A 25,345-nucleotide genomic window follows, 5' to 3' on the forward strand; every position below is an offset into this window, starting at 1 on the left:
ATTAACTATTATAATTAAAGAGTTTAATTATTTAGTTTCAATTTATTGGAGCTTAATGTTATAGGTCCATGGTCCCCGAAATGGCTCAAACAATCACTGTCAAAGGCAAATACAAAAAAATGGGCAAAAATGACTTATGTGATAAGCAAAATATTTTTCTATGTATCAAACATAATTATTATTTAATTATGTGTAATTAATTAATTAAAAATTAATTAATTATTTGATTTATCAAAAATATAATTAATTTTGAATTAATTTATTTTTGGGATTTTTGGTATTTAAATAATAATAAAAATTGGAAAAAATCACATGCCTACACATGCATGTGGTACACGTGTGGCACAGTGCACAGGCACTGTGCTACACGCATAAGAGATGGACTGAGTCTCTTGATTCCACAATTTTAGTTATTTAAATATTAAATAAATAATGAGATATTTTAATATGATTAAAATATTATTATTTAAACAAAAATCTGATAATTGATCAGTTATTTTGAATTTGTTTAAAATAACAAATATTTTAATATATTGGATATCACAGAACGTAATTTTTCAGGGATAGAAAAATATCTAGGATTCTCTCAGAGAAAAGAGAACAGTGACAAAAACAAAGGTCATTGTTCTTCACAAAACCTAGGTCCAAACTTTATCAGATCTCATGTGTTGAGAACATCTGATAAATAGTTTATTGCCTATTATTTGTATAGCGAGCCCACACTCGTTCTTTGTGTGACTGAGAACATTTTGGAAGATCTTGGTGTGAGATCTCAAGGATTCAGCCATACGAAAAGATAGCAGCAAGGAAGGACCTGAGGTAATTTTTCTATGCTTGTCCTTGATTCAATATATATATGAGTGTGAAGAAGTAGATCTAGAAATCTTATGGGATTAATCTAACAATATGATTGTTGTTCCGCTGCGCATAATCTCTAATTTGATCAATAAAAACCAACATCAATAATTTTGGCAACAGAGTCCTCCTTCTTCTTCAATTCCTCCTCAAGCTTGGTGATCTTAGCCTTAGCTGCTCGCAACTCTTCAGCATGCTTGGCCTCAACCACCTTGTGTTGCTCGACCAACCTCTCCTCAGCCGCCTTGATCTCTTCAGCCTGCTTGGCGACCACCTCCTCTGAGCGGCGCTAACTGGTACTCATGGCCAGAATCCCCTGCAATCATAAAATAAAAGTAAAAAGGCTATTAGTATCTATTGGAGAGATGAACAATCAAACCATAATGGAAGCAACAACTTACAGTGAGTAGTTCGTTCAGCCCGCGACTGAGGAGCTGGTCGACTGGCATGGTAGGAGCATTGCTGAAGGATTCCAAACTACGCCGGTGTCTGGAAAGTTTCTTCAACCTGTCACTGGTTGAAGTGCAAATGGAGTTCAAGATCGCTTCGACCAGAGTTCTATCTGGTTGGGTAGCAGGACTTGGGTTGGCAGAAGCTGGAGGGTTCTGGTCGGTAGGCCCTGGAGGGGGAGTTGTCTCTTTGGTAGGAGTTGGTGCAGGAGGGTCTTCCGTTTGAGCCCTCTTTGTAGATGGGTCACTGCAGCCTTCTCCTGGTTGGCGCCTGTCCTGCTCGCAGGAGTGGCGGTGGTAGGATTGGTGTACAGGTCGGAAACCTCTCTCGGCAAGCATATCTGCAAGGAAGGAAACATACGAACAATTAAGCAATATAATTATAAGTGTTGGCTAAATCAAAGAAATGAAAGCAAAGAAATTATATGTAAAATACCCGAGCTACAACTACTGGTCACTACATTATTTACTGTACTACTACTACACTCACTCTCTGGCTTGAAGAAGTCTGAATTTAAATTAGGTGTGTATCTAAAGTTGTCGTCCCCATCAAATAAATGACAGGGAATGGGCAAGCTTTCTAAGAGTGAGAAGTCAATACCGTTCTCATTTGAAGACTCAAGAATAGGCTTGGGATGTTCAGAATCTTCTTTTTGCCATTTCCTGAAGGAGCCGAAGCAACAGCTGTTCGTAGGACGCTGGAGGGTTCCCTGATGGTCACTTCCGTTGCCCTCATCCTCGGGGGTTGTGACACATCTTGGTGTTGCTCAGGGACTTCTCCACTAGTGGTACTCCCTGCTGTTGATTCCCTCACATCCTGGTGAGGTGCCAAAAGGCCGACCAGCCTTAGATTGGCCTCTGTGACCAGCTCTTTGACGTTTTTTTCTATGTTGGTCATGCTGGCCAAAGATGTTGCTCGTATCTCCATCTCTGGAGCAGGATCTGGTCAGTGCCATGGACGTGAATGGCATAAACGTTTTAAGGAATGTGCAGAAAAGCTAAAGGAAATTGAACGACCAAGGAATAAATGATTTACCTCCCTCTGTGAAGGCCAGTTTGTTGGCGATCAGGTCCGTTGTTAATAAGTACTTCTGGAAGTACTTTCCCACGTCGGACTTGTGGGTGATCTCACTCAGGAAGGTACGAGCAGATTCTTGGTGGTAAAAATGGAAGAACCCCATGTTGTTGTGATTGGGGTTGAACTTGAGATCAAACAGATAGTTGATCTTGTGTGGCATCGGGACGAGCCACTTCTTATGATTGTACAGAATATAGAGAGCAGAAAGCACTCTATACCCGTTTGGTGTTATTTGAAAGGGAGCGACCTCAAAATAGTTGGCCACCCCCTTGAAAAAATGGATGAAGAGGCAAGGTTGCCCTTGCCTCAATATGATATCTCGACCAGGTGCTGAAGGCGCCCCCAGGAAGGTTTGCCCGCTGGTCGATGGAGGGTTTGATTAGGGTTAACCCAGGAAGTCTGTACTTCTTGAGGTAATTCGTTACCATCCTAACAATAATATTGCTAAGTGGTGCAACATACCATTCGACTTCTAGTTGAAGGACATCCCGAAGTTGGGCTTTTATTTGGATTTCTGGCTGGGATGTGCTTTCGGGTGAAGGGCTGGTCAAAGGATTTTCAGCCCGAGGAGCAGGTTGTTTGGCAGGAGGAGAGGTTGTTTTCCTTTTCTTTTGAGCAGTGGGATTTACTCGACCCATGTTTGATGGACTTGTTGAAGGTCTATTAGAAGGGTTATGAGAAAAAGGAATTTTTGGGATTAGTAATGACGATTGTTCCTGATCTTCAAGCAGCTGGGCGAGCAAGTCCTCGTCAATTGGCCTCTCACCTCCCCACGAGTCGTGCATTAAAATCTGCGAACAGAGAAGGGGAGATGGGAATCTGCGGCCAAAAGACCAAGAAGGTGGTAAAATTGGAATAACGTTGTTCGGGTATAAACGTTAAGCTTTTATACGACCAGCAACATTCTAACGTAAACACTAAAATTGTATGTGAACAGTTTGGAAAACGGATTAAAAAGCAGAAGTGAAAAGTTTTTCTGAAAAAAATTTCGACTCTGAGTTGAGGCGAGAAAAACCCAGTTTTTTCTACATGCTTAAAAATCGAATTTTTACTTCGATTTTGCGCCCTAAATTAATGATCCTCACGCCCAAACTGATTCCTAAGCCTCATGTAGTGTTATTTCCTTATCTTATCATGCTCAGACATGCGTACCCATTTACCCCAAATCGGTTTTTCAAGAACATTAAAAAACTCAAAGTCCGAAACAGGAATAAAACATATATTGCATGGCATCTCAACGACTGAAAAGGTTGATAAACTTACTTGGATAAAGATTGGAGCAAATTCCCGAAACGCTAAGTGGCTGGGAAGAAATTCTGTGAGTAGTCGTGTAACGACCCAACTATTCTAGACTTGGACCATTAAAAACTACTATGCTAATCATAAGAAAACGTACATATGAAAACATCATAACTTTATTTTAAAACTGTAAAGCAAATGTTATACTACATAAAATTTAAAGTAGGATATGGGATCCCATTGTTTTTAAAATAAAAACATAACATAATTTTAAATAAATGGGTTACAAAATTAAGTGCGAAAAATACATATAAAGCATAATTTTTAAAAGACTAGGAAGCGACTTCATCCTCGAATCGAACGCTCAATCCACCGATTCCATCCTGCCTCAATACACAACCCCCAAGCTGCCAAGAACCTTTCCGCCACCATAGCTATTTTCCTGCACATATAAACATAAAGGAATGAGCCTAATGCCCAGCAAGGAAAATCTAACAACATAAATCATATTCATAAAATTCATATCATATGCTAAAAACATGCCATAACATATACCATAAGCGTATCATAAACATATGTCATATATACTATAATGGCCATTATACTACTTGGGGCTTGTTAACTAATCAAGTCATATGCCCATTAGATTTGTGGAGCTTGCTAGCTAAGCAAGTCATATGCCCATAAATTTATTGGGGCTTGTTAGCTATACAAGTCATATGCTCAAGTCTACCAACATACATACTATAACATTTCATAACACATAAATCATAAGATAGCATATAACATATAAAATCCTATCCTATTTTCCTTACCAAATATACTGGGATATGAGAACAGAATCGAAACTTTGGAACACTCCTAAAAGCCATCATAGAAAGGTGAGTATACTAAAGAAAAAGGAATGAAATGAACTAACTATACCATCGAAAAGATACTTACCAAGAACAAATCTTACGTTCAAGATCTTAGATTGCCTAACCAAAATAGAGAATATGAGTTAGGATTTTGCATAGAAAAACTATAAGAATAACATAGAAAGGAACTAGAAGAAGGAATACCTCGAATGCTTCTATAACCGAACTACACCTCGAACCGAAATATACTATGAACCTTACTTCCCGAGTGTTTATTAAGCTTATAAGGATAAAGCTTATAACCCCAACCCAAGTGTTTATAACTCTAAAATAACCTAGCAGCTTGCAGACTCTGAACTTAGCTTGATGAATAAATAAACGGCTGGGTACTAAGTCCTATTTATAGAGTCCAAAAGTGAAAAGATCTTCATTTAATCTTGAATAAAATAATGTCTTTTAATTGAAAAATATTTGAATAATCGTTCAGTAGAGGCTGAAGACTCGGTCAGAAAGATGCTGGACTTATCAAGAGGTTAAAGATTAAAATGAGCTTGGTTTTAAAAACACTCAAAAATCATTCAAATGAGTCGATATATCGCCCCTAGTAGGCAATATATTGCCTGGGCTAATATGCCCGAGGCTCGTCGAGGTGGTCGTGTGAAGTTACGTGTTTTTCGTATCCCCGTATGGCGATATATCGCCCCCTATAGCTGCGATATATCGGCATACGCTGAAATATTAAACACGTAATTACACTTTTTCAGCCTAATTTGAATTGAGTAAACAACCTTGACTAAGTCCTTTAACGATTTCAAAGCTGCTGACAGACCCTAGGATATTCATATAGTACTCTTAATAAACTTATTCCTCAAAAATACTTAATTTCTCATCAAACCTTCATATGACAAGTGTTACTATCTTATTGGGTCTATCTAAACCTTATAGTATAATAATTATCACCTTCATAATCAGTCATATTAATCAAACCTTAGGTTATAATTAATATTCTTAAACTATAGGTTAAACCTAGAAAATCTACAAGTGTTATTACGAATGTCCAACTAAATCCCGGTCTGAACCAAAATCCACAATCATAAACATACTACAACTATTACTATTGCTACTACTATCTAACTAGCTAAGCAAAGTTCTTGGACTCTACAAGTCAAGATCGTCAGAATTTCTGGGTTTTTTACGCTCTATTCTTCAGTGTTCTTGAGGAGAAAGTGAAAAGTAAAAGGTAAAAAAATGATTTTGAGCGGTTATTTATATTGGTCGTAGTGCGGTTACCAAGGTAATGATGAGAGGTTATTTTTCGAGGCATGGGAAAACGTGATAGCCGTCAAACCACTTTTTGGGAAATTGCAATGGTATGATTGGTTGCCCTTTTCGAGAAGACATTGCCGACTCTGACAGATTTGACAAGGCATACGAAAGGATGATTGTCTAAGTTTACTTTATGCTGATCGCAGTAAAATAAACTTGGGGGGAAAATGTTTACCCAAAAACGGCTCCTGGTGATGTGGCAAGATTAACCTACACGTGGCAAGCACGCGACGATTTTAAGTGAAAGAATCATGTCCAATCGTCGACCAGAAAGTCATTGATTTATCAAGCATCACGCTTAGGTGCAACTAGTTTGGTCGCATACTTTCATTTACTTCCTTTTAGATGTGCAATCTTATAATATTTGCATTAATTGTAATTTCCTTTATTAACTAGATACACGAATCTTAATGATAATTGAGGCCCATCGGCCCATGTAATCTGCTTGAGCCTATAAATAAGAATTGAAGTGCTCAAGGAAGGGACTTTTTGAACTTTTGATCTTTGTACTCTGAGAGAAGAATATAGTGTGATTATTCACCAAATTTGTAATCTTCCCAAGGCTTGTGAAACTCATGAACCCTAGTTCAATGATCACAATGTTGGGATTAACCATTAATAAGAGCACTAAGTGGACGTAGGTCATTACCATCCAATCGGGGCCGAACCACTATAAATCGTTTGTGTCATTTATTTTTCCATTTGAATTTCTTCTTGTTTTCATCTCATTTTATAACGTTTATCTGACTACGTGTCGTTGACCAATTTGAGAGTCAACAAGTACATACGGATGTTTGCGGTCCACTTAATGTACAAGCAAGATGAGGTTATGAATACTTCGTCACTTTCATTGACGATTATTCAAGATATGGTTACTTATACTTAATGCAAAGAAAATCTGAAACTTTTGGAAAGTTCAAAGAATTTCAAGCAGAGGCTGAAAAGCAATTAGGTAAATCACAAAAAGCTCTTCGATCTAATCGAGGATGAGAGTACTTGGATTTTGAATTCGAGGACCATTTGCGTGGGCATGGCATTCAATCCCAACTCACAGCACCTGGAATGCCACAACAAAATGGTGTTTTAGAAAGACGGAACATAACATTATTAGATATGGTTAGATCAATGTTGAGTTTCTCATCATTACCACTATCATTATGGGGCTATGCGATTCAATGTGCTATATACATATTGAATGTTGTTCCATCTAAGTCTATCCAAAAGACACCCATATAATTGTGGAATGTTTGTAAACCTAGTTTACACCATTTTTGAATTTGGGGGTGTCCTGCACACGTGCTTAAAGGAAAGACCGGGAAGTTGGAATCACGCTCTGAAGTGTGCATGTTTGTGGGATATTCCAAAGAGACTAGAGGTGGAATTTTATATAGTCCAAAATAAAATAAAACATTTGTATCAACAAATGAAACTTTTATTGAACATGACTATGTGAATAACCACAAACCTCGCAGTAAGGTTGTTCTGGAGGAGATGGTATCGAATGAAGTTGCAAAATCACCAGCAACAACCAATGAAAAACGGCAAGAGGAAACATGAAGTTCAAATGCTTGTGTTTGACACAAACAAAGGCGATCCATTGACATTTCAAGATGCAATGAATGATTCTGACAAGGACAAATGGCAAGAAGCCATGAACCAAGAAATGGAATCGATGTATTCCAATTCTGTCTGGGTTCTTGAAGATCCACCTGAGAATATCAAACCCATTGGTTGCAAGTGGATATTCAAGAAGAAAAGAGGAGCGGATGGGAAAGTAGAGACTTTCAAAGCAAGGCTTGTAGCAAAATGTTACACATAGAAAGAAGGGGTTGACTATGAAGAAACCTTTTCTCCTGTAGCCATGCTAAAATCCATTCGTATACTCTTGTCCATAGCTGTGTGCATGGATTATGAGATTTGGAAAATGGATGTCAAAACAGCTTTTTTGAATGGCTACCTTGACGAAACCATTTACATGTCTCAACCATAAGGGTTCGAATTAAAAGGTTAAGAGCAAAAGGTTTGCAAGCTTCTTAGGTCCATTTATGGACTCAAACAATCTTCTAGATCTTAGAATATTAGATTTGATGACACAATTAAAACGCTTGGTTTTGAACAAAACATTGACGAACCTTGTGTCTATAAACAGATCAAAGATGGTATAGTAGTATTCCTCGTTCTTTACGTTGATGATATATTACTGATTGGAAATGACGTAACATCATTATCAAAGGTAAAGAATTGGTTAGCTGAGCCATTCCAAATGAAAGATTTGGGAGAAGCCAAGTATGTTCTGGGCATTAAGATTCTTAGAGATAGACAAAACAAAACGTTGGCATTGTCTCAAGCAACTTATATTGATAAGGTGCTAGAACGCTTTAATATGCAAAAATCCAAAAAGGGTGATATGCCAACCCATTCTGGAGTATTCCTTTTCTGATAAATCTACAAAATAGAGTTATTTTATCACTTTTTATGTGCTAATTGTTGCTTAATTCTTAAGTTTTTAATTGATTTATTAAGTTTTTAAGTAATTTTGCATTTATTAGTCTTATTGTAATTTTCTAGATTTTTTTTTAATGTTTTTATAGATATTTTATTGATTTAATTTAATTAGTTGAAATTAGTGTTGTTAGTTGAATGCTAAAAATATGATTTTATTGAAATTAAATGTTATGTAAATTAAATTTTAATTAATATTTTCATGGAAGTTATATGATATATTTTATTAGTGAAAATATTTAATTTTAATTTAGTTTATGATTTTTTTTGTAGGAAACAATGTTGCATTTTGGTACTTTGAAAAGAAAAAAAAAAGAGTTAAAGTTGAAAAAAGAAAAGCAAACTATGGAATTTTTGAAGAGATTATAAGTAACTTGGCATTTTTTTTTCAAGCTCCATGGCCCAAGCCCATCACCTAGCCTCCTTGAAGATACGTAATTCATTTTTGAAGCTCCTGCCCTTCATGCATCAATGAAGTGCACGCCAGCCCTGCCAGCCTCCAAACATCAACCTGCCTTCTTCAGCAATCCGCCAGCACACGCCAAGTAGCCTCCAGCAGCTTCTCCACCTGGGCTGAACCAACAAGCTGGCCCACCTGCCCTACGCCAGGCATAGCAGCCACCAGCCCCTTGCACCCCAAGTGCCATAAAGCTGCCCAATTTTATTGAGCCAAACATTGTCCCTTTTGTCTAAAAATACCAACATTTTTACCCCACTTTTTACACATTTTACCCCAAAACATTATTATTACACCCTATAATTTACCCCTATTTGCCATATTATAATTAATTCAATTAATTTAATCAATTTAATTAATTTAAATTGATTATTTTAATACCTCATTTTTGGCTATAAATAAGGGATTTGGTGTCCATTTTTAGAGAGGTTAATATACCATAATTTCTACACATTCAAAACCTCTCAATTCTCTTCATCTTCTTCTTCTTTTTTGTTATTTTTTTATGTATTTTTAGAGGAACAATTTGGGGGTTCATCCTCCAAATTTTCCTATTTATGTTTGTAATTTTTAGTGTGTATTTGCTATTCTAGTTATGAGTTTCTAATCTTTTTAAGATTATTAAGGTGATGATGAAACATTATGTAACTAGATAGTATTTATTTTGTATGTTGATTTCTCATTTTGTGCAACAAAGTTTATGGAATTTTCTTCTTCAAATATCTTATTTAATCTTAAATATCATGTATTTTGGATTGTTAGCACATATTTAAACTTTGTTCTTCATTAGTGCAAATACATAATATTCTTTGTGTAAGATGTGTCATTAAATTGTACACATTCATGCTTAGAACAAAAATATTATGTTTTGCCTTATAAATAATGTTCATTGATTTATTTGTTATTTCATTAGATTGATTTACACTAAATGCTTTGAAATTATAATTTTGAAAAGTGAAGAAAAATCCTATCTTTTTAGAAATAATTTGTGCTTAAAGTTATAAATCTATTTAGAAAATGATAGTTTAAATTATTTTAACTATCACTAAAACTTGGGAATCAATATACTAATAAATATTATTAAACTTACATTTTGTGGATTCTATTATCTTAATAATCTTTCTTTTACCATCTTCATTTCTATTATTAATTTATGTTATATATATTGTCTTTAATATCTTTATTATTGTCTTTTATTTTATTTTTATTGTTACAAATTTGCATCAATCTTTGGAGCTAGGTTATAATTTATTAATTTTGATTTAAAATAGTTTTCTTTTCGATTTTAGACAACTCCTTTGGGTTCGATCTCGTGCTTACACGAAAACTATTCTATAAATACGATTCGTGCGCTTGCGAGTATAAATATTTAAAACATACCCGTTTTGGGTCCACCACTTTCCAAGGAGCAGTGTCCCAAAACACCTCAGGAAGAGGAAGACATGAGACAGTATCTATCCCTATGCCTCAGCAGTAGGCAATCTGATGTACACCATGTTGTGTACAAGACCTGATATTTGTTATGCAGTAGGGATAGTCAGTCGTTATCAATTCAATCCTGGATTGAGTCATTGGACTGCAGTGAAGAATATTCTCAAGTATCTTAGAAATACTAGAGATCACATGCTTGTATATTCAGGTGGAGACATAAACCCCACTGGTTTCACTGATTCTGATTTTCAATCAGACAGAGATAGTCGGAAATCGAATTGTGGATCAGTGTTTACTTTTGGAGGAGGAGTGGTAGTCTGGCGAAGTATTAAATAAACTAGCATTGCGGACTCCACCATGGAAGCCGAGTATATAGCGGCTTGTGAAGCAGCTAAGGAGGCTGTGTGGCTCAAAAAGTTCTATTATGATCTAGAAGTTGTACCAGATGTGGATAAGCCACTAGTCCTATACTGTGATAACAGTGGAGCAGTAGCTAACTCAAAGGAACCACGAAGTCATAAGAGGGGAAATCACATCGAGAGGAAGTATCACTTTCTTAGAGAGATAGTTCATCGAGGAGATGTTGCAATTATGAAGATAGCTTCAGAGCAAAATCTTGCAGATCCTTTCACAAAGACTTTATCCATAAAATCTTTTAAGGAGCATGTAAGAAACATGGGAATGAGAGAGATGCCTCATTTGCTTTAGGGAAAGTGGGAGATTGTTGGGAATTGTGCCCTGAAAGCATATGTAGTAGACATTGTTTTATGAAATAAATAAATAAATTGAATTTGTTATGCATATATTTTATGGACTATATTATTCTGTGATAATATTATGTAAATATCAGAAAAATTCATAAGTTCATATATGTGATCTCAAACACGTATTTGTACGGGAGGATTGTGTTTGAGATATATGAACTTGAATAGTTCGCAGTAAAATAAAGTTATGGAATCTTTAGATTAATTACTGCAAGTACGGCCTGCTAGTATTATGAATACATGTGATCTAGATCCGGACCACTAGTGTGGTAGGACACTATAGTGGATGTGCTTTATATATTAGAGAATATATAGAACTGGACCAGATATGTTTATTAATACTTAGTTAAATATCGTTTCGAAGTATTAATTAAATATATCAACTGATGATCATATACAAATAGATCTTAATCCTGAAGTTACTATGAACTCCTGTTTATGTTATATGAGTTCTTTGATTCACTCGTTAGGGTCTGTTAGAATGATTAGGCTATAAACTTTTGTTTTGAGAACTCATTAATGTAGATGGCTGGGGACATAATATACAGATATGAAATCTATGCCTTATCGCAAGAGATTGAATAATGGTTCTCTTAAGGGTTGACTTTTGGGACTAAAATGTTATTGAGCTCAAATTCATAATTTAGTTATGAATTAACATTCACTAGTAAAATCAATGGTACTTAAGGAAACAAGAGATAATTAAAAAGATAAAACGGTAATTTTATTCTCGATTAATTATGAACCATTATTAGAGGGTCAATTTGTATGCAATGATTATATCAATGAACGTTTTATAATTATAAAGTACTCAGTAAATGAAATGTCTATAATTACAAGAGTCCAGTCTCATATTTATAGTGGAATAATGATGAGATTAATAAATTAAGATTATTTAATTAAAAAGTTTAATTAATAATCTCAAATTTATTGGAGCTTGGAATTATAGGTCCCCACAGCAGCTCTATCAACACTATTCAAGGTAAGAGTTGATATGAAGGGAAAAATAGTCGAAAGACATATTTAAGAAGAAATTTGTTCTTCGGACCAAATATGCAATTATATAATAATAGTGATTAATTAATTAATTACAAATTAATTGTAATTAAATTAATTAATATTTAATTATTGTATAATTTTCAAAATTATATTAAATAATTAAATTAATTAATTATAATTTTCAAAATTATAATAAATTAGATATTTATTTTCGAAAATAATGGATTTAATTAATTAGTAAAATTAATTAAATATCTTTATTTGAGTGGGAGATAATAATCTGATAAGTTCAAATTGGATTTGAATTTAAAAGATTAATATTTATTCAAATAATTAATTATATTTGATAATTAGTTAAAAAGATATTTAATTTAAATTTGAATTAGTTAGTAAGTTGTTAGATTTTTATCTGACAAAGTAGTTTGAATAAATAATTAAATAAAAATAGAAAAATCAAATATCCATAAAAATAGGAGTGGTACACGTGCACACACAATACTGCTATTTTTCCAGGGATGTGATTTTTATTTTTTATTTAATTAATTAATGGATAATTCAAAAAATTAGTTTTTGGATATTTTCATTAATAAAATAATTAATTAATTAAAAAGTAAATTGTAAGTTGGTTACAGATTTATTTTTTAAATTTAAATATTTTCTTTTAAGTATGACTAATCAGAAAATATACAGATAACTAAAAATATCTCAGTTATTCGCTCTGTGAAAAATAGAACGATACTTTTCTCTCCTTGAAAAGATAAAGAACCAATTCTCAGGCCTATTATCTTGATCTCATGTGTTGAGTACATCAAGTAGAATCACAAATACACTATCCTTTATTCTCTAAGTGCCCACACACTTCTTGAGGTGTAGAGAATGCTGTGGAAGATCTTAGTGTGAGTACCTAAGAGCAGCTTGAATAGAAAGATCGTTCTTATTACGAAAAGATAGCAATGACACTTGATAGGCTTCAAGATGTATGATTTCTATTCTTAACTTGCTTATGAATAAGGTATGTATATTAATGAATCCACATATTTAAAGGTAGTTTAAATATGTTACAATTTTTTTTGTTGTACACTGGGCCAACCCCACCACCATTCTGCTGCGTATTAGGAAACTCGTTCCTAACAGTCACAGCTTCACAATCAATACTGACACCATTGTCGATTCTGACTAATAAGTCAGTACCACTCACAAGTAAGCAAGATTGATAAGCATTTAATATGAAATCAATGTCCACATAAAGAGCACTCAACATGCCTCATTAATAACCATGCATGTCACATATTGGGTGCAGTTTTCTTACCTCTGGTTCGAGGGTGGAATAATAAAACAACGACCCTTGAGAACGACTAGTCCTTAAGTCCCTTAGCGGTCACCTAGTCATAACCAAATATAAACTCCAATCAATAAAATGAGTAATTACAGGTTCCCGGACCAAGACCTAGCCTTCGGGACGTCGACTCCCACTAAACCGGGTAGTAGGAATGATCCCGAGGCCTAAGGTTTAAGTTCCCATGGTTAAAACATAATTCTAGCCAAAAATGCCCTTAAGAGTCGCGGCCCCACCCCACTGAGCCACGACCCACCTCCCAAACAGAGGCGCTAGCCTCTTCTCTGTCTGCGCCTTGCACCGCGGTATACCAACCTTGCGCCGTGACCCTACCTGCCCATCAGCCGACCTCATCCTCTTCATCAAGCCTGGGTCGCGGCACCCTAGAACAGGGCCGCAGCCCGACCTCAACCCAGCCATTTTTCCTTGTTTTTTCCCATTTAAAACCTTCCAAACACCTATCCAAACATCTCCAAAATTCACAACCAAACATCAACACATCATGTCCACTAGTTTAACCACAAAACCCAAGCTTTAAACCATTTAAAACCACATCAAATACTCAATTCTATGATCAAAACTCTCAAACATTCAACCAAACCAAAAACTGAGTAAAACTCATAATTCAAGCTAAAGAACCTTACCTCAAACTCAGGTTTGAATACCCTTCAATGGATGAAAATAAGCCTAGAACCTCAAGCTCTAATTTCCTAGCTTGAATCCTCAAATTAAGCTTCAAAATTTCAAAGGGAGAAGAGAGAAGAAGATGATCATTGGGGTAGGGAAAGGAGTGCTCTATTTTTTCTGCTTTGTTCTCTATTCCACAGCCTTCTAATTTAAATATAGCCTAAGGTCAAAAGACCTAAATGTCCCTAGGTCAATCTAATCCCTTTTGAGCCTCCCAAGGGCAAAATCATCGTTGCTCAACTATCCCGTTAATCATAATTAACGTCCTCTAATTCCCATTATTCCCAATATTCTCAAATACTAATAAACCATATCCCATTACCCTATAATTTCCGGCAATGTACTAATCATCAAATTACCCTGAGACTCACCCCGAGCCCCGAAATTAGCCCCGTTATGACCAAACCGCTAACTTGTATTCAAAGATCGTCTCATGCCGAATAACTCGAAAAAAATTCACATAATAATGTGGCCTCATCATAAATCACCAACATATACGAAAATATACAAATATGCCCTCAACGGGCCAAATTACCAAAATGCCCTTATAACGAAAAATGGACCCACATGCATGCATTTATCATCATGTAATAATATAATTCACATAATCATGCATATAATCATTTAATGGCATAATAAATCAATTATGGCCCTCTCATCCTACTAATCCAACCATTAAACCTCATTAGGGATTTTAGGGCATTACACTGCCCTTGGCACCCAGACAGGGGGCCTGTCTGTCTGGGAGACGCGCTGCAACCCCTGGGGGCAGGTTGCGACCCGCCTGTCTATTTTTGGCCAGGCTTGGTTTTACTTGATTTTAAGCGCGAGTTTTCAAACCTTAAGGCTCGGGATCGAATCTATTACCCGTTTTAGTGGGGTTCGAGGTCTTGGGGGTTAGGACTTGGTCCGGGAATCTTTTATTACTCATTTTATTGATGAGATTTCATATTTAGTTATGATTAGGTGACCGCTAAGGGCCTAAGGTCAGGATCGTTCTTAACTTATTTTACGCTCAAACCTAAGGTAAGAGAACTGCACCCATTATGTGACATACATGATTATTGATGAGGCATGTTGAGTGCTCTATATATGGACATTTGTTGCATTGTGAATGCCTGGTTACATTGCTTACTTGTGAGTGGCACTGACTTATTAGCCAGAAACGACAATAGTGTTGAGTGCTGCTAGTGAAGCTCTGACTTATCAGTCAAGATCAGCAATAGTACTGAGCGCTACTCGTATGGAATTGACTTATGAGTCAAGAGCGGCAATAGCGCAAGAAGCGCTGGCTGATATGATTAGATCTAATCAATAGAGCATCATATGGTCATCCGACCTATTGGTCAAAGAAAACTAAAGCGCTTGGCTAGTCTATGGCTAGTTACTCAGAGCCAGGGCTAAAAGGACAGGTGACTTGATGGTCACATGGCCTAGGACGCAGGACCCCAAGATGTCTTATTAGTCATCTATTCAGGGCGCAGGACCCCACAATGACTTAATAGTCATTAATCCAGGGCGCAGGACCCCAGAATGACTTAATAGTCATCATCTGGTTAGGCCTGCGAACCCCAGAATGATTTCATGATCATTTATTAATACTTGTATACATGTAGAAATAAGTTTTCTTGCCAAGCCTTGGTTCACGGGTGCTATGTGGTGCAGGTAAAGGGAAAGAAAAGCTTACCAAGCCTTGAGTGGAGAGCTTAGATGGCGATGTGTACATATGTGGCCGCTTGACCACCACGGCCAAGGTATTTCTCAGGGGAACTAGGGTTTAATCCTATTTTTGCCGCTTAGGTCGGCGGGATTGTAACTTTTGAACTGTAATGACCATTTTGGATTGAAAAAAACCTTGTAAACACTTTTATGGGATCCTATGCATAGTTTAACGTTTTAAATCAAATATATACATTCCTTTTGGTCAAGGTTTTAACCCTAGCCCATTAATAGCACTTAGATTCACATTTATGGCCTAATGACTTGTTTAGCGAGCTAAGCACTATTTAAAGTATACAGTGTGACGGTCCTGGTTAACCAGGGCATACAACTCCTATCAGGGTCGGAAAGCCAACACAGTATCCGGAGCTTTCCTTGTCTAGTCACTAGGGCCTTCACCCCTATTCGATCTTGTAAAGGGAGGTTCCATTCTCCCAGTATCCCTTCTGGCTGCACTCACGTGTCAGATTTTGTTTTCAGTGCCCTCTGCGGTAAGGGCTCTTTTCACTACCTGAGTGTATGTCATCACTCCAAGTACTGTTGTGATTCTGACATCCTAGGCTATCATAAACCGCAACCCCTGAAGGAATCTTTCCTTCCTTATCCCATAGGTGGACACCAAGTCTGCAACGAACTTGGTTAATCTATCAAACCTCAGTGCATACTCTGCCACTGTCATATTCCCTTGCAACCATTTACTGAACTCTTTAGCTTTTCCAGCCCCAACTGCCTCATTATAATATTGTTCATTGAACTGAGTTCTAAACTCTTCCCAATCCAAGGTATTAATGCCCCTAGTCGGGGATACTACCTCCCACCAGATTCGGGCATCCTCCCGAAACATATACGTGGCATAGGCCACTCTCTTGTTGCCCACCATCCTCATAATATATAGGATGGATGTGATCATGCTCATCCACTGCTCTGCCTTGAGTGGAACTGCGCTACCCTAAAAAACCGGAGGGTGCTACTTCCTAAACCGTTCATATAACAACTCCCAACGGTTCTCTGTCTCTGGCTGCTGTTGTACGACTGGTACTGTAGCAGCAGGTAGGGCCTCTGACACAGCATTCCTGCTGGAACCTGTTGTTGCCTCAACTAGAAAATCTCTTATTCCCTTTCTGGCTTGCAGATCTAACTGCCCTAGAAGAATACTTCCAAACATGTACCTTGTTTCAGTAACCAATTCGGCCAATTAGGTAGTAATAACTAAACCTCTTGTCGCCCTACAGCTCAAGATCGAACAAACAAATGTTCACACTCAACAATCATGCTAGTAAGTGTGTCAATCCATATTCATATCCAAACATGGTGCTAATAAGCACTTCCTAACATTTATAAACAAGTAACGGTGCTAATAAGAATTTTCTGGCACTCATAAACAGTTAACGATTCTAATAGGCATCTCATGACATTTACAGACAAATAGCAATACTAATAGGTCTTTCTTTAACATTTAACAGTGTTAATAAGCATTTCCTAGACATGTATTTATAATAACGCTAATGAGTGTGTCCTGACCTACATGTCCATATAACAATGCTAATAAGCGCTTCCTTTTGCATTCATAAGTGATGTCAATGCTAATAAGCATCCTGATACTCTCACACATATACAGTCATGCTAATAAACATGGCGATTCATATTCATGTTCAAACAAAGTGCTAATAAGCACGTTCTTAACATTCATATACATAACATAATGTTATTAAGCATTTCTAACATTCAAAAGCAATAACGATGCTAATAAGCATTCCTTTTAACATTTTAATGGTGCTAATAAGCATCTTTTGGCATACATGCACATATAGCAGCACTAATAAGCGTTTCTAACCTTCAAAAGTAATAATGATGCTTATAAGCATTCCTGCAATATTTACAAATGGCTTTTGTGCTAATAAGCACATATTTAACATGCATATAGCAGTCAAGGGCCAAGCCCTAGCAGAATAGCTCATGATTTCTATTTAAACAAGCAGGTAATGCATATGTACTTCATTTAAGAAATTGGACACAAAACTATATTAATAGTTACCGAACCCTGAGTGGAGCATGTCTTTAGCGACGAGTGTACATGCCCAGTCCATCATCAGGAACCCTTAAACCTTGGTAGCTCTGATACCAATTTGTAACGCCCTGCTAATTAGGATCTGTTACCAAGTGTGTTTAAATTAGTGCGGGACTCACTAAATGAGTCATTTGGACTAAAACATGTGATTGAGCCACTAAGGGTTCATGTATTAAAATTTTTGGTCAACGAATAAACATTTCCATTAAAAGAAAACTTTAGTCTTTACATGGGATCCCAAAATACAAGTTTAAAATTTTGTTTACAACTTAGGGATTACAAAATAAGCCAACCTAAGCGGCAAAACATGTTCCAACTCTAGTTCCCCTGCGATACCTCAGCCATAGCAGTCGACCAGACTGCATATGTACACATCGCCTCTAACGCTCTCCATCTCATGGCTGGCCAAGGTTCTCGTTACCCTTACCTGCACCACAAAGCACCCGTGAGCCAAAAGTCTCAACAAGAAAACACATTAGCAAATTCAGATAGTCCACATAATGTAACAGCATGCTCAAGAGTAATAACTAGAACCAAGCATACACGCTGTACAAGTAAGTGATCACAGGGCCACGCAAGTGCGTGTCACATTCCCGTTCATTCCTATGGCATCCAAGGCAGTCAAGTGCATAATGCACTCCCGTTCATTCCTATGGCATCTGAGCCAGTCAAGTGCATAATGCACTCCCATTTATTCCTATGGCATCCGAGCCAGTCAAATGCATAACACACTCCCATTTATTCCTATGGCATCAGAGCAAGTTAAGTGCATAACGCACTCCCGGGGTGGCCTAGCCATAACGGCCTACGTTCAACGCGCATAATGCCGATCACGACTCATAAGTCAAGCATTGCAAACCCTCGACTCATAAGTCGAGCCTTGTGAACCCTCGACTTATAAGTCGGCTTTGTAAACTCTCGACTTATAAGTCAGGCCTTGTAATCCCTCGACTTATAAGTCGGCCTTGTAAACCCGACTTATAAGTCGGGCCTTGTAAACCCTCGACTTATAAGTCGGGCCTTGTAAACCCCTCGACTCATAAGTTGAGCCCATTTTAATCCTTCAACTTATAAGTCGGGCCTCATAAACCCCTCGACTTTGAAATCTACAAAAAATCGATCTTGCTCGATGGTGCTTGATGCAAATTTTAAATTTTTAGATCTGAAAAAATCACAAAAAATCATGCTCAGATCTGTTCGAAATCTAGTATTTAATGTGGTGGTGGTGTTTGTGGTGTCGTGATGTGAGAGAGAGCGAACCGAGAGAGAAAGAGAAGAGAGAAGTGAGAATAGAGAAGTGGGAAGTGAGAAGTGAGAAGAGAGAAGTGAGCCAATCAAATGTATAACGCACTCCCATTTATTCCTATGGCATCCGAGTCAGTTAAGTGCATAACGCACTCCCGGGGTGGCCTAGCCATAACAACCTGCTTTCAACGCGCATAATGTCGATCACGGCTCATAAGTCGAGCCTTGTGAACCCTCGACTTATAAGTCGGTTTTGTAAACTCTCGACTTATAAGTTGGGCCTTGTAATCCCTTGACTTATTAGTCGCCTTGTAAACCCTTGACTTATAAGTCGAGCCTTGTAAACCCCTCGACTCATAAGTCGAGCCCCTTTTAATCCCTTGACTTATAAGCTGGGCCTTATAAACCCCTCGATTTTGAAATCTGTAAAAAATCGATCATGCTTGATGGTGGTTCAATGGTGTTCGATGCAAATTTTAGAATTTTATATCTGAAAAAATCCTAAAAAAATTATACTCAGATCTGTTCGAAATCTAGTATTTAATATGGTGGTGGTGTTTGTGGTACCGTGATGTGAGAGAGAGTAAACAGAAAGAAAAAGATAATAGAGGAGTGACAATAAAAAGGTGAGAAGTGAGAAGAAAGAAAAAAAGAATAAAGAAGAGATGAAAATATTTTTGGTTGAGTTTGAAAAAATAACATCATTTAATTTTTTTTAATAATGCTGTATATATTTTAATTAAGGTCCTATATTAAGCATGGAATATGAAAATTCCTTGTGAGATAATCCTTCAAAAAACGACAAAAAAAGTTTAACTTCTTCGGACAAAGATTTCGGCACTCATCACCATCGCCACCGTCTTCTCCGATCATATTTTTTTTATCTTGATAAATAAATAAAGAAAGAAATGTGATGTGATGTGATGTGATGCGAAATCAGTACAGAAAGAGTAGTTCAACAATCAGATTCAGACGCCAAGTAATGCCCAATCCATTCTCCAAAGCCCTCACTCCTTCTCGCCTCAAAGACCTTCTCTTCTTCTTCTCTCTCCTCTTCCTCCTCTACCTTCTCTTCCGCCAACCCCCTCCCCGGCTCCCACTCCCCTCCTCCCCCGCTTCCCCCGGCCCCACCGAGCGTCGCCACCTTGTCTTCGCCGTTGCCTCCTCATCCCGGTCCTGGCCTCTCCGCAAGCCCTACGTTCGCCTCTGGTACTCGCCTAAATCGACGCGTGCTTTTGTCTTCCTCGATCTACCTGCTGAGTCAGATGTCGGTGACGGACTCGACCGCTCCGTGCCGCCGGTAATCGTCTCCGGGGATACTTCCCGCTTCCCGTACACTTTCCGGGGAGGACTCCGGTCTGCGATCCGCGTGGCGCGCGTGGTTAAGGAGATTGTCGATCGCGGCGAGCCAGATGTTAGGTGGTTTGTGTTTGGGGACGACGACACGGTCTTCGTCGTGGAGAATTTGGTCAAGACTTTGTCGAAATACGATCATGAACGGTGGTTTTACGTCGGGAGCAATTCAGAGAGCTATCAGCAGAATGTGAAGTATTCATTTGACATGGCGTTTGGCGGTGGTGGGTTCGCCATAAGCCATTCTCTGGCTAAGGCTTTGGCTAAGGTCATTGATTCTTGTTTGGTGAGGTATGCCCACTTGTACGGAAGCGATGCTAGGATTTTCTCGTGCGTGGCAGAGCTTGGCGTTGGGTTAACCCATGAGCCTGGGTTTCATCAGGTACATATTTATTTTGTCAAATGTACTTGTTTTCTCTCTGCATTAATTATTCTTGTTCAAAGATCTGATCTTTAATATAGGATTTTCCGTCTTCTTTATATTTATTTATTTTAAAGGGTTCGATTAATGTCTGTTGACTCTTGGTGCATTTGTTTTGTTGGACGAGTAGGGTTCTGGAACTTAGATCATTACATATATAAAGGAAAGGGTAGTCTTACAAATTGATTTTGGAGAGTTCTGTTGTGTAAATGGCAATGGAGGTTAAAGATTTAAGAAAGAAGGGTTTAATATTTTGGATGTTGAGAATCTGGGCAGAAAGGATTTTCAAATTCTAAAGTCTAAACCATTAATTGGGAAAATGATAATGTAGTTATAGTATATGCTGGGTTTTCTACATTTGCTGTTGTCTCACTGTGCATAGCTACTTGCAGCACCTAGTTATCTGTCTCACCCAAAAGATAGAAAGCCATTTAGGGTTTAGTGGGCGCATTAGGTGATAATTTTTGGAAATTATTATATTTACCCAATTTTCACACGCTAATTTATTGTGACAATATTGCAATGTGACTCGATTTAGGGTTCTTTTCTTTAATTGAACTCGAGTGTTGTACATATTATTTGATCCCAGCTTGGTGCTTCCTTGAGTCAAGCAAAACTTGTTTGTAAGTTGGGTGCTGAGTGTTCCTATATTTTATGGTTTCACCTCATCTGATCAGGTTGATATGCGTGGGAATATGCTTGGAATGTTGTCTGCGCATCCACTGTCACCTTTGCTATCACTGCACCATCTTGATGTTATGGAGCCAATCTTCCCTAATATGAACAGAACTCAAGCTTTTGAACGTTTATTTGAAGCTGTAAATGTTGAACCTACCCAGATTTTGCAGCAAACAGTCTGTTATGATAGTGCACATTCATTGACTGTTTCGGTGGCATGGGGATATGCTGTTCAGGTAATTGAAGGCAACAAGCTTCTCCCAGATCTTCTTTCTCTTCAGAAAACTTTTACACCATGGCGAAGGAGTGGTAGTGTAGAGGCAAGCCAATATACGTTTAACACGAGAGATTATCCCAGAGATGCATGTAAGAGACCTACTGTCTATTTTATGGAAAGTGTCACGTCTATTAACAATGGAATTCAGAGCAATTATGCCAGATTCAAGGAAGGAAATTGCCCCAAAGCTAGTGCAATAGAAAATCTTCATAATATTAGAGTGTATTCAACGAAGCAAGAGCTTGATATTGAACAGGTAAGTTTTGAATTAATACGATACAAATTTGAAATTAATTAGTTTCATTCATGTTTTTTGTTCCTAGTTCAGTCATTTTGCATTTGCAGTTACTGCATTCTTACACGGTCTACTTGTTCATTTCCAGTTGAAGGCTATACGACGCCAGTGCTGTGACATTTTGCCTGCTTTCAACGATTCAATGATTATTAACATTCGACAATGTGGGGTGGATGAACTAATTTTTATGCATTCCTAGCCCACTTTTGGAATATTTTCTCTGAAAAAGTGTGAAGTGCGAATGTGAGCAATTTTGTCTTCTTATTGAAGTTCAGAAGGTAAACCGTGTGGTGATTTCTCTTGCTTTCTTTCTTTCTTGTTTATTCTTTGTTCATTCATTGGTTATGTCTGGAAGTCGGAATTTCGTAGAAGATAATGTCACTTCAGATGCCAGCTAGATAATTTTCTATCACCCTTTTCGTATCAAACAGTCCGTAGTTATCTATATTTATGAGCACCTAATATAAGTAGGTTTCTCTAAAATGAAAGACAGTTGCATTGAACTTCCCGTGGTAGCATGTTAACCATATTACCTGGATTTAATGTGGAACCAACCAAATCGCTTTAATTCAAGTTTAATAAGAAAGAGCTAAATTAGGACCATTTTTACAAGACATAACTCGGTACAGATTTTGTTTTGGCATTCCTTACGGCGAATGGCTTAACTTTTATTGATTGGTTTATCAGTGTCCCTTTTTCATATGTTTCTTTTGCTCGAGTATATTTGGCAATTAACAACATTTTTGGTTACATAATTAGACAAACTGAAGGTGTACCAACACTGTGTAGTCTATGTTGAATGTTCATGGTTAGTATTATCAAAGAAAATCTTGTGGCTGAATTCTAAAAGATGTTAGCTCATAAAAGCTCTGCTACATGTATAATGGAAATTAAATAAGTCTTGATCTTCGATTTTTGTATTGATTCTTACCGGTCTTTCTACATAATAAATTCATACAAATTCTGCCTTAAAATTACTGTTACATTTGGCAATAAGTTGGACTTTAATCAGATCTTGCATTGTATTCACTGAAAAACCGTACAGTTCTTTCTTTCACTTAACAGGAAACGGAGATCTTGGATGGTGAACAATGATTCCCAAGATTGTCAACACTTGATCAATCCACGATAACAAAAAGATGATGAAGACATTAGAAGTATTTTGAGGAAAGTAGAAGTGAAATTAGAATGAATTTTGTTCCACTCACGTTTTCGTCTCCTTCATCTCCCTTGTCTTCATTTATTTGTTTATTAATTGTCATATCATATTCTTCTTTAATATATTTCTAGTTATATAATTATTAAGTAATGATTGAAATAGGTTAAGCGCAACTCTAACGGTGGCATAACTGACCCTACTTCAGTTCTTTAAATAAATCTAGCAAAGAGAGAAAAATAGCGTGGTAACATTGTTTGTTTTCTTCTAATAAATATCACCTGACCCCACCACTTGTCAAGCATCTATCTAGCGAGTCTCGAGTCTCTCCGATAAGTCTCTTGTTTGATGTGTTTTGCGTTGTTAGTTATAAATGTGGCAGAAATGATTGGTGTGTTTTGCGTATCTGGGAAGGGAAATGCATTTATGAATTATGTGAGAACAATGGGTAATTATTGATTATGATTGACACAATGGCATGTCAATTGATTATGATTGATACAGGACAGTGGGTGGGCTTTGTTGACATGGGGGAGAGTACATCTTTAAAGGGCTAATTATTGAAAGTGGACGTTTGAGAAATTTCTTCTTTTTTTTTTCCCTTCTACAAACATACCTATTCAAACCAATTAGAGTTTATTTAGGATCCGATCTTTACAAGTATTTTCTTATTATTACATCTATTGTGCCAAAATCAACTTGAGATATAAATTCAACCTGAGGTATTTTTTTTTTCGGCTTGCATGCATTTTTTCATCCATTATTCACTACATATATTTCTTTCATGATTTATAATAATTTTAAAATATAAAATATTTGAATAATGTTATTTGTAAGCATTTACAAAGCAAACTTAGCACTCCCCTAACTAAGAATTTATTAGCACTCCCCTAACTTAGAATTTGTTAGCATATTCAAACATCAGTACAAGAGCTCTATCAACTGATAATTGACAAAAGGTGAAGGAACATCTCAAGCATCCGATTTTAGCATATTGACTACAATTAAAAAAATTCACTAAAAAAATTTATGGTAGTCAAGCCAAAGCAATCGCATTCTCATCACATGGCCACAAATGACCCCAAGTAGTAAATGATGCATAATCTAGTACATTTTAAAAGGCAAATATATAGAATATATAAGCATGGTTCATTCAACTATTTTATCAAAAGCATAATTTAAAAAAAAAAAAGCTTAATTCTTCACTTTATTCATTGTACTTTAAAAGACATATTGACGCACATATAATACCTTTTACTGTGTCATTGATTTTTTTAAGGATAATTCTATGGTATGGCCTTTAAAAAGAGCTCAACCGTAGGACTTTTTTGTGTTTTTAATCTGTGAATATTTTTCGGCGCAATTTTATTTTATGACCATGTATATTGTAGTTATTTAGAGCATCCTGCAAATTTTCAGAAAATTCCGAATAATTTACAGTACCAAAAACAGATTATTGCACACGTGACTAATTTTTTTATGCGCGTGGAAAATAGCATGTTTGAACTTAGTTTTCGGCACTGTAAATTATTCAGAATTTTCTAAAAATTTGCAGGATGCTCTAAATAACTACAATATACATGGTCATAAAAAAAAATCGTGCCGAAAACTGTTCAAAGGTTGAGAACACAAAAAGAGCCCTTGAAGGCCCTACCAAAGAACTTTCCTAAGACTTTATCTTTATCTTCAATTTTTTTTTTCCCTTCATTTTCAATCAAAAATCTATTTCCAACCAAGTTTCAACTTCATTTTTATAAACAAGAAAAACACTATTTGCTCTGATAATTTTCTTTAAATACATTGCTATTCATTTAAAATCAAAATTAACCTTGATAATTTTCTTTAAATACAAATGAATCCTCATATATAATACAATAAGTTTTAATTATTTATTTTTTTTATTTTAATTGTATTTCATTTATAAAATTTAAATTTATGTTATACTAATAATTAAAATAAAAAAATATACAACACAAAATTTAATAATAAAAATAAAAACTAATAGCATTATCAAATTTCAAATTACAAACTTTAAATTACTAAATTAAATCAACAACAATTAAAAAAAAAACAACAATTATTACTAAAATTTATTAATAATTAAAAAGAATAAAAGTAGAATATTGATTATAATAGGGAAATTTCAATTTGTA

The 25,345-nt window shown here is 36.4% G+C and overlaps 1 protein-coding gene across 2 annotated transcripts; it reads left to right on the plus strand.

Annotated features, from left to right (window-relative positions):
- Positions 1–19,769: 19,769 nt before the first annotated feature.
- Positions 19,770–23,341, plus strand: LOC133817616 (uncharacterized). 2 transcript variants are annotated; one of them, XM_062250187.1, is made up of 4 exons: positions 19,770–20,747; positions 21,464–21,997; positions 22,125–22,314; positions 23,082–23,341. In XM_062250187.1, exons 1-3 carry the CDS (start codon positions 19,941–19,943, stop codon positions 22,233–22,235), a joined length of 1,452 nt encoding a protein of 483 aa, XP_062106171.1. In that variant the 5' UTR covers positions 19,770–19,940; the 3' UTR covers positions 22,236–22,314; positions 23,082–23,341. The 2 variants fall into 2 exon arrangements, with proteins under 2 accessions (XP_062106171.1, XP_062106170.1); XM_062250186.1 differs by having other exon boundaries at positions 19,772–20,747; positions 23,102–23,341.
- The last annotated feature ends 2,004 nt before the right edge of the window (positions 23,342–25,345 follow it).

Source organism: Humulus lupulus, chromosome 2, assembly GCF_963169125.1.
Source record: "Humulus lupulus chromosome 2, drHumLupu1.1, whole genome shotgun sequence".
Lineage (NCBI taxonomy): Eukaryota > Viridiplantae > Streptophyta > Magnoliopsida > Rosales > Cannabaceae > Humulus > Humulus lupulus.